The sequence below is a fragment of the Camelina sativa genome, chromosome 20, assembly GCF_030686135.1.
Source record: "Camelina sativa cultivar CO46 ecotype springtype chromosome 20, ASM3068613v1".
Classification (NCBI taxonomy): Eukaryota; Viridiplantae; Streptophyta; class Magnoliopsida; order Brassicales; family Brassicaceae; genus Camelina; species Camelina sativa.
The window spans coordinates 31,579,842-31,595,513 of record NC_141899.1 but is presented as its reverse complement, the minus strand read 5'-3'; the positions used below and the strand labels follow the sequence as shown (position 1 = coordinate 31,595,513).

The following is a 15,672-nucleotide window of genomic DNA, read 5'->3' as shown; positions in this document are numbered from 1 at the left end:
AGAGAGAGAGAAGGACAAAATTCTTATTTTCTTCTGCAACAAGGCAACAACCCATTAATCTAATGTTCTTGACATATTCATAAAAAAATCAGCGGATGTTTTTGTTAATAATTAATCTCCCTAGAAAACATTATCCAAAACATAGTTATTCAAGTGATCATACTTGTCAATAAGCATATCTAATCAAAAAGACCATAAGGCTATTGAGAGATCATCAATATGTCCTCCATGAAACTGAGATTAAAATGAAAGCAAAAAGATGTATAATCTTGACTTTTAAAGCATATAAGATGATCCATGGTGTTAAGGATCCAAACAGACTGGTTAAGATGAGCAAACCTAATAAAAAATCATGTCAATAAAATGACAAGGCTAATGGGAGTAAATACTTCCTATACTAATGTTCGATGAAACAAGGCTAATGGGAGTGAATTCTTCCTATACTAATGTTCGATGAAACAAGCCCATGTGCTCAGACGCAACATCAGCTGCATTTCGAACAATCACAACTTGAGTTGTACGAGAATGTAGGACAAAGCTTTGTTGTTGTAAGAAGCTTCTTGTATCTCTCTAGCTCTTCGTTGGTTACAGAAGAACATTCGAAGCCTATAGTTAGTTTCTTGAGGACTGCTGAATTCTCAAGAAAGTAATTCACTAGTTTAATCCCAATTCCATCCCTCCTCTGATTCTTAATCTCAACATACTCGAGCGAAGATATTAAACATTGAGGCACGTTGGTAATGTCCATTTGCTCTGGCTCCTTTTCAACAAAATATTTCTGCGGAAAAAACAAGCTGAGTTTACGATATCATATATCAATCTTCTTTAGCCAAATCACAGATTCTTACAGTTAGGATGAGGTTTTTCAGATTGGGACAGCTCTCAAGAAAGGCAGACAATAGTTGTAGCGATGAGCTGTTGACATGTGCCTGCAAATGATACAAGTTTTCGAATATGGGAACCGGTCCGAGTTTGGAATAACCAAAAAGTATCTGCAAGAAGAATAAAAACGATACATTTCAGATATTTTCCATAGAGAATTAATACATTAAGCATCAGAGAGGTATATAAATATATATATACCTGTAGTTCCCACAAGGAGATTGTCATATGTCTTACACTAGATATCCCGGTTAAGAAATCACAGAAAATATTAAAATCATCTGGTTTCACAGGATAACGTTGGGTACGAATGTCGATCTCGAACAAGGAACTCAGGTTCTTTACGACAATGCTATCAGGTTGACTCCATTCAACACTCATATGCTTGACTCTTGGAGCATCAATCTCAACTGAAAAATCTGTACACCCACTATGCACTGCAAAGGAGAAACAAAGGCTATTCAGAGTCTGAGACCTCAAACGCAGGAACAACACAACTTGTGGACTCAAAATATCAAACGGCCTGATCAGCTCAAGATCTTCAAGAACAGGACATCCCGAGATGAGCTTCTCCACAACTAAAGGACCATCCTCACCGTAACAGACTTTTGATAGTTTCAAAATCTTGAGACAAGGTAGAGAAACAACAAACTTTGGATTCTTTAACTCTACATTACAAAGCTTCAAAGAGACCAATGACATGCTCTTGTAGATGTTCTGACCCATGAAATCATCTCTGTTACAAGGATACATAGAAACATCCAAATGCTGAATTCCACCATCAACCACTGTTCTGATCAGCTCCATGAGTCGATCTCGATAGCCATTGCATTCACAATACGTTATCCTGAACTTTTGTAAGTGTGACCCGCGGTTTAACTCCATAAATAATTTCTCCATAAACCTTGCGAAGTCTTCTTCGTTAGGATAAGGCCGGAATTCAATGGTGTATAAGTCAAGTACAGGAACGTTTAACCAAAGATTTCTCCATCGCTTGGATAAAACGCTTGTCTTAACATAATTTTTGGTCCGAAGGTATGAGAGAATCTGAGTAAGCAAAGAATCCGGCAATTCGCTGGTATAATCGCACTCCATCCCTACAACATCAATATCAACATAAAAATTCGTTTCCTAGGGCGATGAGTTTCTGAAATTTCTAACGAACAATCGAAAATATAGTCAAAAATGATTTGATATGACGGCAGATTATCTCTGGCGATATCACAAACAAAGTGATAAAATGATAGTTAAGGTCTTAAGGAGATTATCGATCGGGAAACCCTACTTTTTTTTTTTTATGGGCTTTTTTTTAGGTTGGGTCACTAACAAGTAAAAACTAAAAAACGCATACGTAAAAATTAACCTAAGAGGACCAAGATAAGCTACTTCAGGTTTACGGTAAGGCTTAAGCAAACCTTGATGTTGGCAAAAAAATTGAAATAGCACAACTGCATAAATAGCCATTGTGATTTATGAATAGTGCTGAGGATTTAATCAAAGTATATAACAAGCATGAGTTATTTGCATTATTGAAGTGCTCAAAAATAATATTTCCATCGAGGGAGATATTTGAAGTTTGAACATCAGCAAACCATGCTGTCTCAAGTCTCCACTATCTCCTAAACTTGCAATCAAAGAGACCATGCTTATAAGAAACATTTATCATCTTCAGTTCTGTAGTGTGACTTGGTATTCCTGATACGGATTTAAAGAGATTTAAATGGAAAAGAAGGGAATTAGGGAAACCCTTAGAATCGAGGACTCTTATAGCATACAAGATATCCTAACTGGAGATATTGAAACAATTCAAACCATAAAGACCAAAAAGCAATGCAAAAGATTATCAAACCTAATAAACCATGACACTGGATTGAAAACAAACGAGAGAGGGTTTCTATAAGATCAATCCAAAGGTACATAAACTGAAATTCCTACACTCATAGATATGCTCACCCGCATCATCAGTTGTATTTCAACCAATGACAACGTGACATATGGGAGAAAGCTTTGTAGATGTAAGAAGCTTCTTGTAGCTCTCTAGCTCTTGGTTGTTCATAGGAGAATCCGTCAAACTCAGAATGAGTTTCTTGAGTATGCCTGAATTCTCCAGAAAGTAATTCACTATTTTAATACCAGTTTCAGCTCTAATTATCAGTTTCTTAATCTCAACATACTCCAGCGTCGATGTTAAACACCGAGGCACGGCTGTAAAGTCGAGTTGCTCTGGCTCCTCTGTAACAGAATAAATCTGCCAAATAAATAATATGAGTTTACAATAAATTTCAAAAATTTCTAGCCGAATCACAAAATCAAACAGAGTTTTACCAAGATGAGATTATTCAGATTCAGGCAGCTCTCAAGGAAGGCTGGCAGTGTTGGAAGTTGATTAATTGGTTAATCCTGCAAGTGGAGTAAACAAAGAGAAGAGTAAGAAGAAGATGAAGAGAAGAAGAAGCAAAGCGGACAAGAAGATTGAAAGTGTCGTGACAGCGAAGGAGCAAGAGTCAACAACAAGGGAAAAGTCAACAAGGAAGAAGAAGTTAGACTTGTGTGTTTTGTAATAAGGTGTTTGGGCCATAAGTGAATTAAGCCCAATGTGTTAAGTGGGTTTGATTGTTTGTAGCATAGTAATTAGGTTAAGAGGAAGAAGTAGTATAAAAGAAATGTAATGTTGTAAGTGAACAATTATCCAAGTTTAACAATGTAGAAGCTGAAGAAAAAGGTTCTCGTTGTCTCTAGACTAAACAAACCAAATCTAGTGAGATATAGAGAAGAGAGATCTAACCTAAGAGAGGTTAGATGTAAGAATTCCAACAGGCAGCAATTGCAACGATGAGCTGGAGAATGCAGCCTCCAAATGAGATAGATTATGGAACTTGGGTATCGTTAATGGTTTTGGATAATTAGAAAGCACCTCCAAGAAGAATAGAAACGTTACATGTGAGAATCTTTTCATTAAAAAATAAAGCTGTGCATCAGAGTATAACATACCTCTAGAGTAGGCTGAGAGATGATCATATGTCTTACACTCGAAATACCGGTGAGAAAACCAAGGATTATGTCTCTCTTCCTTAAATCCTCAGGCTCCAAAGGACTGCCGCCAAATTTGACGTTAAATTGGGTGTCAAGGTCTATCTTGTACAAGGAGCTCAGGTTCTTGACCAAGATTTTATCAGATTGACTATCTCTAAAGCTCATGTACTTAAGTTCCGGAGCATCAATTTCAGCAGAAAAATATGTAGTAGATATTCCCCAATTAAAAATTTAACGGAAGATCTTCAGAGTCTGAGATTTCACACGCAGAAGAGGCAATGTTTCTAGATCCTCATAGTAAATCCTAACAACGGTAAGATCTTCAAGAATAGGACATCCAGAAATGAGCTTCTCCGCACCCAAAGGACCATCGTTACCGTAACAAATGTTATCTAGATACATGACCTTGAGACAAGGTAAAGAAACAACAATATCTTGATTCTCAATTAGCCCTACATTTGCAAGCTTTAAAGACACCAATGTCTTGCTCTGGTAAATGTTCATAGGCATGAAATCAATGTCAAACAGTGACCCTAACCCTTTATATATTAATGATAGTCCCTTCAAACTTCAGATGTGGGACTTGGATTGTATCCAACAATCTCTCCTTCAATCCAAGGACCACGCCTCCTCGAGATGACAACTCCATCTTGAACCGATCCCACTTGGACCGATAATAAACCCCTTCTTGGGCCCCCATTACTCGGGTTGATAAGAGGCATGTCCTTATCCACTTTTCTAAATCCACCAGTATTTTTAACCTTGGGCTCTGATACCATGTTAAATTTGGGCTTATCCTGGGCTTCTAAGTAAAAACCAATTGGCAATTAGTAGATTGACCCTAACCCTTTATATATTAATGATAGTCCCTTCAAACTTCAGATGTGGGACTTGGATTGTATCCAACAGTTCAACCGCTGTGGTGACCCAATCGCTACGTACATTGTATATGACGTGATCATTCTTTATCTTGAACTTTTGCAGGTGTGACCCGAGGTTAAACTCCATAAATTTTTCCATGAAGGTCTCAAATACTTCTTCATGAACAGGGAAATAATCACTGACCTGTAAGTCAAGCTAGGTTGCACTGAAACGGGTACGGGAACAGGAATCGGGTACGGAAACGGGGATGGAAAACGGCAAAGTAAAAATTAGTAGATACGGGTACGGCTTGGGTACTTCAATAAACATATAAGAAAATATACCCATACCTTGAATAAGAGGGGATTAGTAAAGCTAATGGGAAAAGGAGAGAGGGGAAAAGAGTCTAGAAAGTAGAAAAACATAAAGAAATGAAAATATGCTTATGATAAGAGTGCTTTCAATGAAATGAAATGGATGCAAATATCAAAAAATTCGATGTTATCTTCCCCTAAAGCATCTAAGGCGTCCCCATAGAGTCCCCGTAGAGTTTCCGTCCCCAACATGTCCCCGGTACGGGGACGGCTACCAAATAGACGTACCCGTGCATCATAGAAGTCAAGTCCAGGAACACTTAACCAAAGATCTCTCCATCTGGTCGATAAAACGCTTGTCTTGACAGAATCTTTGGTAAGAAGCTCTAAGAGTATCTGAGTTAACAAAGAATCCGGAAGTGCGCTGATTCTATCTTCCCCATCACAAAACCCTAAAAGCTTCCAACATAAAAAATCGGGGGCGTTAATTTCCACAAACTTCTCCCAAGTTCTAGGGTTTAATAATCACATGTACCTAAAACATAATAAGCAATAGAAGAATCTGAAGAACTCACCGACGATTTGATTCACCACCGGATTCTACAATAGCTTTTGCTTTACTCAAATGGATTTCATAGATTTTGTCGATTTTACCTATTTTACGGTACCCTTTGAAAGAATACCCCTTCATCTACTCTTTTTTTTAAAAAAAAAAAATACCCTTTATTATTAGGGAAAATTGGAAATAAAGTATATTTTTAAATATAAATGTCCATATATATTTTTCTTTTTTAGGTTTGGTCAAATAGGTTTTATAATAATAAAAATTCAATTTTGCCTTTACTTTTAAAAACCACCAAATATACGAAATTACAATAAACTTAATTTTCAATAATTTACAAAAAATAAAAAAAAATAAAAAAATTGAGTATATAGAAGGAAAAAAGATGGCTAGTACATGAAGTATAGAAGAATGCATGGTTACACATGCCAAGTATAATATTGTATCCTCAACTACACGAAGTATATGTATTGCATGACCACATGCATGAACTATCTGACGTTATGTGGTCAACACCATAGACATACAATCCGGTACACCGGTCGAATGATTCCGGCGAAGACCGACGTTGACTCCAGCGTTGACCAACATTGACCAAAAAAATTATATTTTAATTTTTTATATTAAACAAAATAATAAATTATTATATTAAATTATTTATGGTTTTTCATGATTAGAAAACATATTCTATTCAATATCCAATTATTTATATAACTCTAATGTATTTTTGCTTATAATTAGTTACTTTTTATTTTTAAAGCTAAAATAATAGTTAAATAAAAATAATTAATAATTATTTTCAAAATATATATAGATTTTATCTTGATTTTAGGATATGTTTGCAAAAGGATATAGAATAAGAGGATTATTTCAAATGCCCTTATATTATATATTGAAAATAATTATGTATCTTTAATTTTATCTGTTAAAAGTAAATAATATTATTTTTTTTGTTATTGTTTACATGTTATTAGGAGTAAGTAATTTTTTTTATACCAAAGAGTATCTAAAATTTTGTATACTCTTTACCATGAAAATTTTAAAGTAAAGAGTCATATACTCAAATCTTTTGCATATTATTTTTTAATGAAAGTAGTTGAATTTGATTTTATTGATTCTTGTAGTATTTAAAATTTAATAATTTGATGATCAGAGATTTATATATATAAAATCATTAATAATTACATATTTTACATATATATATATATATATTTCTTGAAAATATTGATTAATGATTTTATTTAACTATTATTTTAGCTTTAAAAATAAAAAGTAACTAATTATAAGAATGAATAGATTAGAGATATATAAATAATTAGATATTGAATAGATTATGTTTTCTAATCATGAAAAACCATAAATAATTTATTATTATTTTTTTAATAAAAAAATACATTTTTTTGTCAATGTTGGTCAACGCCGGAGTCAACGTCGGTCTTTGCCGGAATCATTCGACCGGTGTACTGGATTTTATGTCTATGGTGTTGACCACATAACGTCATATAGTTCATGCATGTGGCCATGCAATACATATACTTCGTGTAGTTGAGGATACAATATTATACTTGGCATGTGTGACCATGCATTCTTCTATACTTCATGTAGCTAGCCATCTTTTTTCCTATATAGAAACCTCTTCTGGAACCAGAGTTTTTTTTTTTTGTCAAAACCAGAGTTTTCTACATCCAAAAGAAATGAAAACTTCACTCCCAATTCACTTTTTTACCAAATCGTAAAAAAGAAAAAAAAAAGACAGCGACAGCAGATGATGGATGGACTCTTTCTCTCTGTGTTTTTTTTTTTTTATCAAGTTTGAAACAAGAAGAATTCATGGTGGGAACTCCTAAAGCTAAAAACGAGCAAGGAGGATTCGACTTCTTCACTGTATCTGCTCAGATCACAGATCTGAACGAGAAATTGACTGTCTTTGGTCGAGTTGCCAAGGCACAAGACGTCGTTCAGGACATCAAGGAGGTTGAGACTGATGAACAGTATCAACCAAAGTCACCAATTGAGATCATGTCCGTCACTTTGCTTCAAGACATGTAATAAGCTTTTTACTTCTCTCGTCTCTTGTATGAAACTCAAGTGTGATTCTTTCTTTTTTGTAATTGAACCCTTTTTAAAAGGATAAACAACAATATTTTAAAAACAAATTATACAACATTCATTACACATTTGCGTAAACCACTTCATCAAACTTATCATGCAAAACGTGGCGCACTCAATTATCCCAACCAGATCTTCTCTTCCTCTCTCTAGGCCGATTCTCCGAACTGCAACAGTAAGAGAAACAGGTCAATACTATTACTATGTTACAACTTGCAACATAGTGAAACTAAAAGGAATCAAACCTCTGTGAATGTTCCTGGCTGGAGTTATGTAACGAGGCATTATGAGTAGGTGCTATTGGCCTATTGGGGCAGGTTGACTCTGAGTTCTACCCATGTCCCCACCAATGGTACCACCTGAGACAAACCCCATTAGGGATGGATAAACTAGTGCAGTAAAATTTCTAAAACAGTTAGACAACCTTTTCTAAATTTTGTAGAACGTAATCTTAACAAACATTGAGTTTCCTATTCCAAATATTCACTTTCTATATTTAGCAATCACTAAAAGTTTCAGAGTATATAATCTACTTTTTGGTAGTATATGTCAACTAATTTTCTCAGAGATAGAGTAAAAAGAATAAAAATATTCTAACGATTTTAGAGCATATACTAAACCATAGAAAGATTATACTAAAACGTTTAGAACATAGAGTAAACCGTAGAATACAAATTCTGAATTTTGTAGAATTCCGAATTTTGGGCCCCTAAACTATTTAGAACAGAAACGATTTCTGAATTTAGTATAACATGTACAAAATGTTAGACCACATCATCTTAAATTTTCAGAACAGCGGAAAACGTTTTCTAAATTTTTTATATCAAATTTTATCCATTTAAAAAACAACTTATACATTTTTTTTTTGGAAAAAAATAATATTACCTCTATTATTGTATATCTACTTATTTTCCTATATTTCACATTTTAAAACTTGTTAAATGTGGGGTTTTCAATTTTTATGGGTATTTTAGGTAAAAATGACCATTTTCAAAAAAAAGTATAGATGGACAATTTTTTTTTAGTGATCCTTTATTTCCAATTTTCCCTTATTAAATCTGGAAAAAAAAAATTGTCGAAATAAGATTTTATTAGTTTGAAATATTAAAATACAAAGGGACCGAAACTAAATTGACCCAAATTGAGAGGTTAATTAAATTAACTCATAAACCCAAATTAAGAGGTTAAATATTTTTATATGTTATATTTCAAATCATATTTTATTTTTAAAATTATTTTAAAAATATAAACATAAATTTTTAATCATTTTATATTTTTTATTAATCATATTTTTAAATCAATATATTAAATACTATTATTTTTTTGGTTTTCCGTTTTTTCAAAAAAAAAAAAGAATTCTGGGTTTTCAATATTTTTAGGTAAATTTTGTTTCATTATAGGATGGAGTGTTGTCAATCTAGCAATTAATTACCAAATTTTTGTCAAACTGGTATATTTTCACTTATACAAATTGTTCGCAAGTTATATAGGCGATTAAAACTTGCAGAATAAAAATTTGATTCATCGCATCCATATTTTGCCAAGCTGTTGTAATAGCAACATTGTTAAAACTGCGCTTCACATGTACAAAACTTTTATCAGCAAATTTTGAAGCTCATAAACCTGACAAAATTCCTGCTATGGAGACATCCAAAAGACCATTGTTTAAATTGTTCATCAATATCTGACAATCGCCTTCAAAGTTAATTTTGGTAAAAGTAAAACCTCGAATCCAGGTTTGTTGCATTGATGCTAGTAGAACCAGAACATCAGCTTCCAAAGGTGAATTTGTATTTTGTAAACGAGAAGAACCCCAAGACTTTGCAATCCCTTCATGATCTCGAATAATCCATTCTCCAGTTGTCTTGTTTGTAGTTGAATCATAACTTGCATCAAAGCTTCATTTTATGTGAGGAACATGTGGGCTTGTCCAAGAGATTAGAGAATGTGCTTGCGAATCATTATCCGTACTAAATGATAAAGGTCGTGTGTTTGCCTCCATTCATTAATTTACATTTGCTTTGGCCTGTAAAATAAACTTTTGTAGGATACTCGAATCATATTAAAAACAAGATTTATTATGAAATTATAAATAGAGGGTATTGAACTTGATATTTTAGAAGATTTTAGAGTATTTTTAAAATCACTTGTTATTAAATTTATGATTTTTAAAAATCTTTTCAAATTCATTTATATTCAACTTAAAATTCATTTAAAATCATTTGAAATAACTAACGGTCTCTCGTAATTCAATCATCTAAAACACACTTGAAATCTATTGTTATTCAAAATATCATAATTTTTTATAAATAGACCTTGTCAATCTGAAATTATAAAGTTTTATAAAGATTTATAATATTTCTTGATAGTAACTACTAATTGGAGACTAAATCCAAATATTTTTCATATTTTTTAAGATTTTAAATTTTTTTAACAGGTACTTAAAAGGGTTTAAAAGGTATTTATAAAGCGTATAAAATTTGCAGAATAAAATTTGGAGGTGCAGAATTGTTTTGTACGTTGTTTCAGGATTCGTCGCCGACTATGGGAGCCACCAATTTCCGGCATAGTCCCTCCCTTTTACATGCTGAAGTGGAAACTTTCATCTGGACTTTGTGGTGCATGATCGGACATGACTATCGGGATGTGGCTTTTTATAAAAACTGCTCAGACTTGATAAACTACTCAGACTTGATGAAGATGGTGTCTTCTCCTTTAGATTGGCCAGCATTCTTGACATACCTCAATTATATCAAGATTGACAGGGAGAAGTTTACTTTTTTCTCTTTATCTCTTATTATCTAGAAATGCAAATATAAATTCAGATTTTTTGGCACGCCAAGTGCGTACATCTCCGCATAATATTTTATATGTAACAGTTTTCCACTCAATTGGCTCATATGAGCTAATCTTTTGTTGTATAAAAAAAAAGTATAGAAAAATTTATACAAATATAAGATAGTTGTGTATATTTTTATAACATAAAACATTTTAAATATGATATTACACATACAAAATTATATAAAAGTGTCTATTAAAAATAGTGAGATTTACCCAGTTTGACACCAATTTGGCCAAAAATAACTGACTTGGACCCCATTCGATTCTGAAAACATTGACACAGATTTCTTGTTAAAAGTTCAAAAAACCAAACACTGAAAAAATACCCTTGTAACATTAATTTAAATGGTTATTAAAAAAATTAATTAGGTTATTTCTTAAACTAAAAACCTCGACATAACAGTTTTTTCTTAAAACAACAAAAACCCAACTTGGGTTTGACAAAAAAAAAAAGACACGAACTTTGGTTTCTTCGCCGGCGTGGGAGAGAATAAAACGGCGTGGTTTCTTCTCCGACTTGGGCTCGCCGTGGGTCTTGTTTTGAGTGTCCGTCGTAGGAGATTAACATATCGACATTGGGTAAGGTTTCGTTAGGAGATTAACAGATCGACATTAGGAGATTAAAAGATCAAAATTGGCTCGCCGTGGGTCTCTGTCGGTTAAGGTTTGGCGAGTGTTGTTCTTCTTCCAACCGCAACTTCCTTCTTCGATTATTGTCAATTTTAGACATTTGGTGAGTTCCTTTCAATTCGTAGATTATAATTTTAGCAAATCCGATATTCAATTTCGATAGTGTCTAGTATTTTTTTTCAATTTGTGGACTTTATCGGTTTCTTTCTGGGATAAATTTTTATACTTTTGCTAACAAGGTGAGATGTATGCATGTAAGCGAAATTTATGTAAGTTGCTATTTTGTTTCGGAATTTTAGATGTTTTGGTTTGAAGGTGAAATTTATGTAAGCTGATTAGCATCGGTTATATTCTTCCCACGAATTGTTTGCAATGGGTTTTAAGTTTGTTTGGATTCAATTTAGTTTTGGGTTCGATTATAATCGGTGGTGCTCTCGATTTTTGGCTTGTTTAATTTATCCCTTTTTTGTTTTGGATCTTGCTCCTCAATTGTTTCGGTGGTCCTCAAAATAATCGGTGCTGTTTACCTTCCAGCAAGAAGTTCTTTCTTCCATTATTGTCAATTTTAGACCTTTGGTGAGTTTCTTTTAATATCCTAGCTTGAAGATTGTCCAACACCAATTTTCAATTTCGTGAGAGTCTATTTATTAAATTTTTAACTTCATCGGGATACTTTTTGGTGATTTCTTTGGCCAAATTCTTGTTTGATATGGATTTTTATTGTTTTAGACACATATTTATGCAATGTTAAATATTTTAGTGATCGATTTTTATTGATCTCAATCACACATGTTTTGTTTCCGATGGGTTTTATTGTAGCTGATCCTATATACTTTGTTGACTCATAATTTAAATTTCAATATGTATAGGAATGGCTTCCTCGAGTACAGTCTCAAAATATTCTCCTCGCATCTATGAAGAAGGAAGATCTCCCTTGCAAAACAGGAGCATGAACCATAATTGCTATTTGTCAAAAATTGGGAAAATGAAAGAGGGTTTAGGATTGGATGTGTGGCGTAAGTTGAAGGAATCATCGCTTGGAGTATTTATTAAGTTAGCTGAAGTATCATACACATGGTCTCCTGCAAAAGTTCACTATATCCTTACACATCAGCTAGCAGTCAACAATTCGCATGAGGTATGGTTGTTGATTGATGGTAGACCTATCAGATTTTTGTTAAATGAGTTTGCTGAAATAACGGGATTAAACTGTCATCCAATTGACTAGTCGGAGAACATAGATGTTGATCATCATGCATTTTGGAGAGAAATGGAGATTGAAACAACTTCAGACGGTCCAAAGTACACTGAGTTGGAAAATGTTATGGATTTTAGTAAGACATGGTCTAAAGAGAAAAGGATGATGGTTGGTAGGCTAATCTTATTATCTGTTGCAATACATGGCATACATCATGGCTCTAGGATCCCTCTTCCAAGTGCTAAAAGGGTGTTTGATCCAAATGGTTTTGAAAAACATCCTTGGGGTCGAGTGGCTTTTACTTGCTTAGTCAATTCAGTCAAGATTGTTGATTTAGATAAAGACTCTTACACGGTACAAGGATGTGTGCATGCTTTGTTGATTTGGTTGTATGAGAGTGTGCCTGGCATTGGAAAACTGTATGGGTTGAGAAGGTCTACGAGAACTGGCATTCCTCTGCTTGATTGGCAATCAACACAGAAAGGTATCAAGATGAATGAATTGATAGAGGATGAGTATTCTAAACATGGACAGGTTTGTTTTCGAATTTATGACTACACCATTTGTTTTATAATTTCTCTGTTTTTCCTTTTTTCATGTGATGATGAACACTTATATTTTAATTCGATGATGTATATAGGTCCGTGTAAAGCATATGGTTCATGTTTCAGAGGATCATATGTATCCTGAATGGAGTGACGATGAAGAGAATAAGGATCCAGCCCTAGACAAATTGATTAATGATATTGTCCATGATTGCTTACCTTCAGATGTTTGGAGAGTTGACAAAACAGTGAGCATGGGAAGAAAAAAAACAAAAAGCTAAAGGAAATGAGACTGGCGAGTGTCGAAGCAGTGCTAAGAAATTGAAAACGAAAGCTGATTTGTCAATCGATGAAGAAGGAGAAAAAGATGTAATGAATTAGGAAAAGAAAGGCAAGGAACATATGGAGGTTAGTTATTTATTCACTTGCATATTCAATATTGTTTCTTAAGTTATTATTAGCAGTTCTATAAACTACATACATATAGTAACAAATAAATCATTGCAGGATGTTGAAGATGAGAGAAAAAGCTTGTTGGATATTTGGAGGATGATAGAAAAAATGAATGAGTCAATTAGCGACTTGGGCAAGAATTTAATCAGTAGGATGAATGCATTAGAAGGTAAATTTGAAGCTTTTGTTGAGAAGAGAATGGGTGTGTTAGATGAGAAGCTTAGTGATAGGATTAGAATGGTGGAGGTAGATTTGAAAGGAATGAAAGAAACAAAACCCACTAATGTCCCAGTTGATTCAACTTCAAACAACAATGAAGAGGATGAGGCTCATAGTCATCAACCAGTAAGTTTTATTTTGGTATTTAATTTGCATTTGTTTAATTTTGTCTCCAATATTGTAATACGATTTCATTATTTCATTTTTTTTCAAACTTTGCAGTCTTGGATGGTAGAGATGAAAGAGACATCGAAAGATGAATTTCCAGTCCCTCAAGTGGTGAAGAAGGTTTACAGTGTGAGTAATAAAAAGAAGAAGTCAGAAACAGAAGTATCTGCTGATCTTCCTCTGTGTGAGCAGACTTATGCCACTCAAGATCTTCAGAAGAACTTAGTGGGTGATGTTTTAAAGAAACTTGGTCGCAAGAATGTTCGGCCAGCTGCTGTCAAAGTTGAAAAGGAGAAGGGAAAGAGGCCAGCTGCTGATGGTAGTGAACTTGAAGATATTACTGACAAAGTTGTTGCTCTTGATACAAAAATGGCTTCTAGTTCAGAAGATACATGGGATGACCCTCAACAACAGTTGGTTAGTAAAAGGCTTGATGTAACATTGACACGACTTGGAGAGCATTTAAAAAATTTGGATGGAGATACGTCACTAGCAAAACGAGTTCCGCAGTTGGCGAAATCTCAAAAGTATCTATTTGTTGGTAACTCTACTGTGAAACGAATAATCTCTTCCAATGTGTCTTATGATCATCTAAAGCCAGCTGAAGATGCTAAGTTACAGAAACTTATGGATTTCCTGAAGCTTGATGAGTAAGTATTATCTTTATGATACTTACATTATGTTTTTTATTTCCTATTAGTACACATTAGCTTAATGATGTATACATGTTTACAGGGAGGCACCTTTGCAAACTGGGAATGCAGATGTTAGATTTTATTGGCAGATTATGACACCAAGATTGGACTGGCCTAGTTTTGATTATGGATGGTTGAAAGACTTTGTAAGTGTATACATATTGGTTTCTATTGGCTTTTTTTTTGTGGTTTTGTTATGATCATTTCTAATGTGAATTTGCTTGTAATGTAGCACATGGGCGCTGCCATGAAGATGTTCCGCAACAGATTCATCCGTGAGCCTTCTCAGTACCCTAACCAACGCATAGCCTTTTTGGATCAAGATATGCTCTCATCACTATTGAGAGATTTTGACCAGTTTGCACTTTCACGAAGAAATTTCTTGTTCAGAGACATGTACTTGGAACACTACAATGGTTTAGCTCCTGTTGACTCGCAGACAAAGAAGAAGTGGTACGTTGATGTGGATCATTTATATGCTTGCCTTTTTGTCAACAAAAATCATTGGGTGGCTCTGGATATTAACTTGCCAGCTAGAACCATATACGTATATGATAGCATTCCATCCTTGGTGAAAGATTCTGATTTGGTGAAAGAGTGCATTGCACTTAGGCGAATGATCCCTGCATTGTTAAGTCAAGCAATTCCTCCACAGGTTCGCAAGAAGAGCTATGCCATGCTAGAGGTGAAACGAATGACACAAGGTGTGTCATTGAATAAATATCCAGGCGATTGTGGTGTGTTTGCTCTAAAGAACATTGAGTGCTTGGCCCTTGGGAAAAAATTTGATGGGATATGCGATGAGAACATCCCGGCGATTCCGATCAAACTTGCATGTGAGTTATTTGATGAAGTTGGTGAGAGTCTTGGCCATAGAATGACTACTATTTTGTCTCAACCTAATCAGTTTGTAATACCTCACCTTATTGATGAATCCCTCACCTCATTGATGAGTGATGAGTGATAGTTTGTTTTGGGTTTAAAACCTTTCATGGTGGTGTCTTTGTTTTTTTTGTAATTCATTTCACTTTTGAGTAGTTTAACGATTATGGGTGTACATGTTTTTTTTTTTTGTCACTAACGATCATGTGGTAGTACTAACGATTATGAGTAGTAATTCATTTCACTTTTAAGTAGTACTAACGATTATGAGTAGTGTCCT

General features: G+C 34.0%; 3 protein-coding genes and 1 pseudogene across 7 annotated transcripts; 2 read left to right on the top strand and 2 right to left on the bottom strand.

Moving 5' to 3' along the window:
* Window positions 1-221: 221 nt before the first annotated feature.
* LOC104771690 (F-box/FBD/LRR-repeat protein At5g44980-like) lies at window positions 222-2,111 on the bottom strand. The gene is made up of 3 exons (XM_010496254.3): window positions 1,084-2,111; window positions 849-992; window positions 222-778 (listed from the first exon to the last, which is right to left on the bottom strand). Exons 1-3 carry the CDS (start codon window positions 1,975-1,977, stop codon window positions 485-487), a joined length of 1,332 nt encoding a protein of 443 aa, XP_010494556.2. The 5' UTR covers window positions 1,978-2,111; the 3' UTR covers window positions 222-484.
* Window positions 2,112-2,713: 602 nt separating this feature from the next.
* On the bottom strand, window positions 2,714-5,781 carry LOC104771689 (putative F-box/FBD/LRR-repeat protein At5g44950; annotated as a pseudogene). Its single transcript, XR_015592304.1, has 8 exons — window positions 5,666-5,781; window positions 5,228-5,601; window positions 5,127-5,182; window positions 4,771-4,992; window positions 3,874-4,470; window positions 3,705-3,796; window positions 3,208-3,256; window positions 2,714-3,130 (listed from the first exon to the last, which is right to left on the bottom strand). The product of XR_015592304.1 is annotated as a putative F-box/FBD/LRR-repeat protein At5g44950 (transcript).
* A 5,224-nt stretch (window positions 5,782-11,005) lies between these two features.
* On the top strand, window positions 11,006-13,341 carry LOC104771688 (uncharacterized). Of its 3 annotated transcripts, XM_087504525.1 has the most exons (5): window positions 11,014-11,335; window positions 11,767-11,808; window positions 12,102-12,370; window positions 12,461-12,964; window positions 13,071-13,341. In XM_087504525.1, the coding sequence occupies exons 3-5, from the start codon at window positions 12,104-12,106 to the stop codon at window positions 13,254-13,256; spliced, it is 957 nt and encodes a 318-aa protein (XP_087360651.1). In that variant the 5' UTR covers window positions 11,014-11,335; window positions 11,767-11,808; window positions 12,102-12,103; the 3' UTR covers window positions 13,257-13,341. The 3 variants fall into 3 exon arrangements, with proteins under 3 accessions (XP_087360650.1, XP_087360651.1, XP_087360649.1); XM_087504524.1 differs by lacking the exon at window positions 11,767-11,808 and having other exon boundaries at window positions 11,006-11,335; XM_087504523.1 differs by lacking the exon at window positions 11,014-11,335 and having other exon boundaries at window positions 11,342-11,808.
* On the top strand, window positions 13,246-15,653 carry LOC104772821 (uncharacterized). 2 transcript variants are annotated; one of them, XM_087504521.1, is made up of 6 exons: window positions 13,246-13,383; window positions 13,483-13,773; window positions 13,870-14,465; window positions 14,551-14,656; window positions 14,743-14,963; window positions 15,166-15,653. In XM_087504521.1, the coding sequence occupies exons 1-6, from the start codon at window positions 13,378-13,380 to the stop codon at window positions 15,191-15,193; spliced, it is 1,248 nt and encodes a 415-aa protein (XP_087360647.1). In that variant the 5' UTR covers window positions 13,246-13,377; the 3' UTR covers window positions 15,194-15,653. The 2 variants fall into 2 exon arrangements, with proteins under 2 accessions (XP_087360647.1, XP_087360646.1); XM_087504520.1 differs by having other exon boundaries at window positions 14,743-15,653.
* The last annotated feature ends 19 nt before the right edge of the window (window positions 15,654-15,672 follow it).

Bases quoted from the DNA above. Each gene is read 5' to 3' on its own strand.
- LOC104771690 (XM_010496254.3), bottom strand. From the start codon at position 1,977: ATGGAGTGCGATTATACCAGCGAATTGCCGGATTCTTTGCTTACTCAG. The intron at 993-1,083 runs GTATATATATAT...TTCTTCTTGCAG, and splicing joins TCTCCTTGTGGGAACTACAG to ATACTTTTTGGTTATTCCAA. The intron at 779-848 runs GTAAGAATCTGT...TTTTTTCCGCAG, and splicing joins TGAAAAACCTCATCCTAACT to AAATATTTTGTTGAAAAGGA.
- LOC104771688 (XM_087504524.1), top strand. From the start codon at position 12,104: ATGGCTTCCTCGAGTACAGTCTCAAAATATTCTCCTCGCATCTATGAA. The intron at 12,371-12,460 runs GTATGGTTGTTG...CCAATTGACTAG, and splicing joins CAGTCAACAATTCGCATGAG to TCGGAGAACATAGATGTTGA. The intron at 12,965-13,070 runs GTTTGTTTTCGA...TGATGTATATAG, and splicing joins AGTATTCTAAACATGGACAG to GTCCGTGTAAAGCATATGGT.
- LOC104772821 (XM_087504520.1), top strand. The intron at 13,774-13,869 runs GTAAGTTTTATT...CAAACTTTGCAG, and splicing joins AGGCTCATAGTCATCAACCA to TCTTGGATGGTAGAGATGAA. The intron at 14,657-14,742 runs GTAAGTGTATAC...CTTGTAATGTAG, and splicing joins ATGGATGGTTGAAAGACTTT to CACATGGGCGCTGCCATGAA.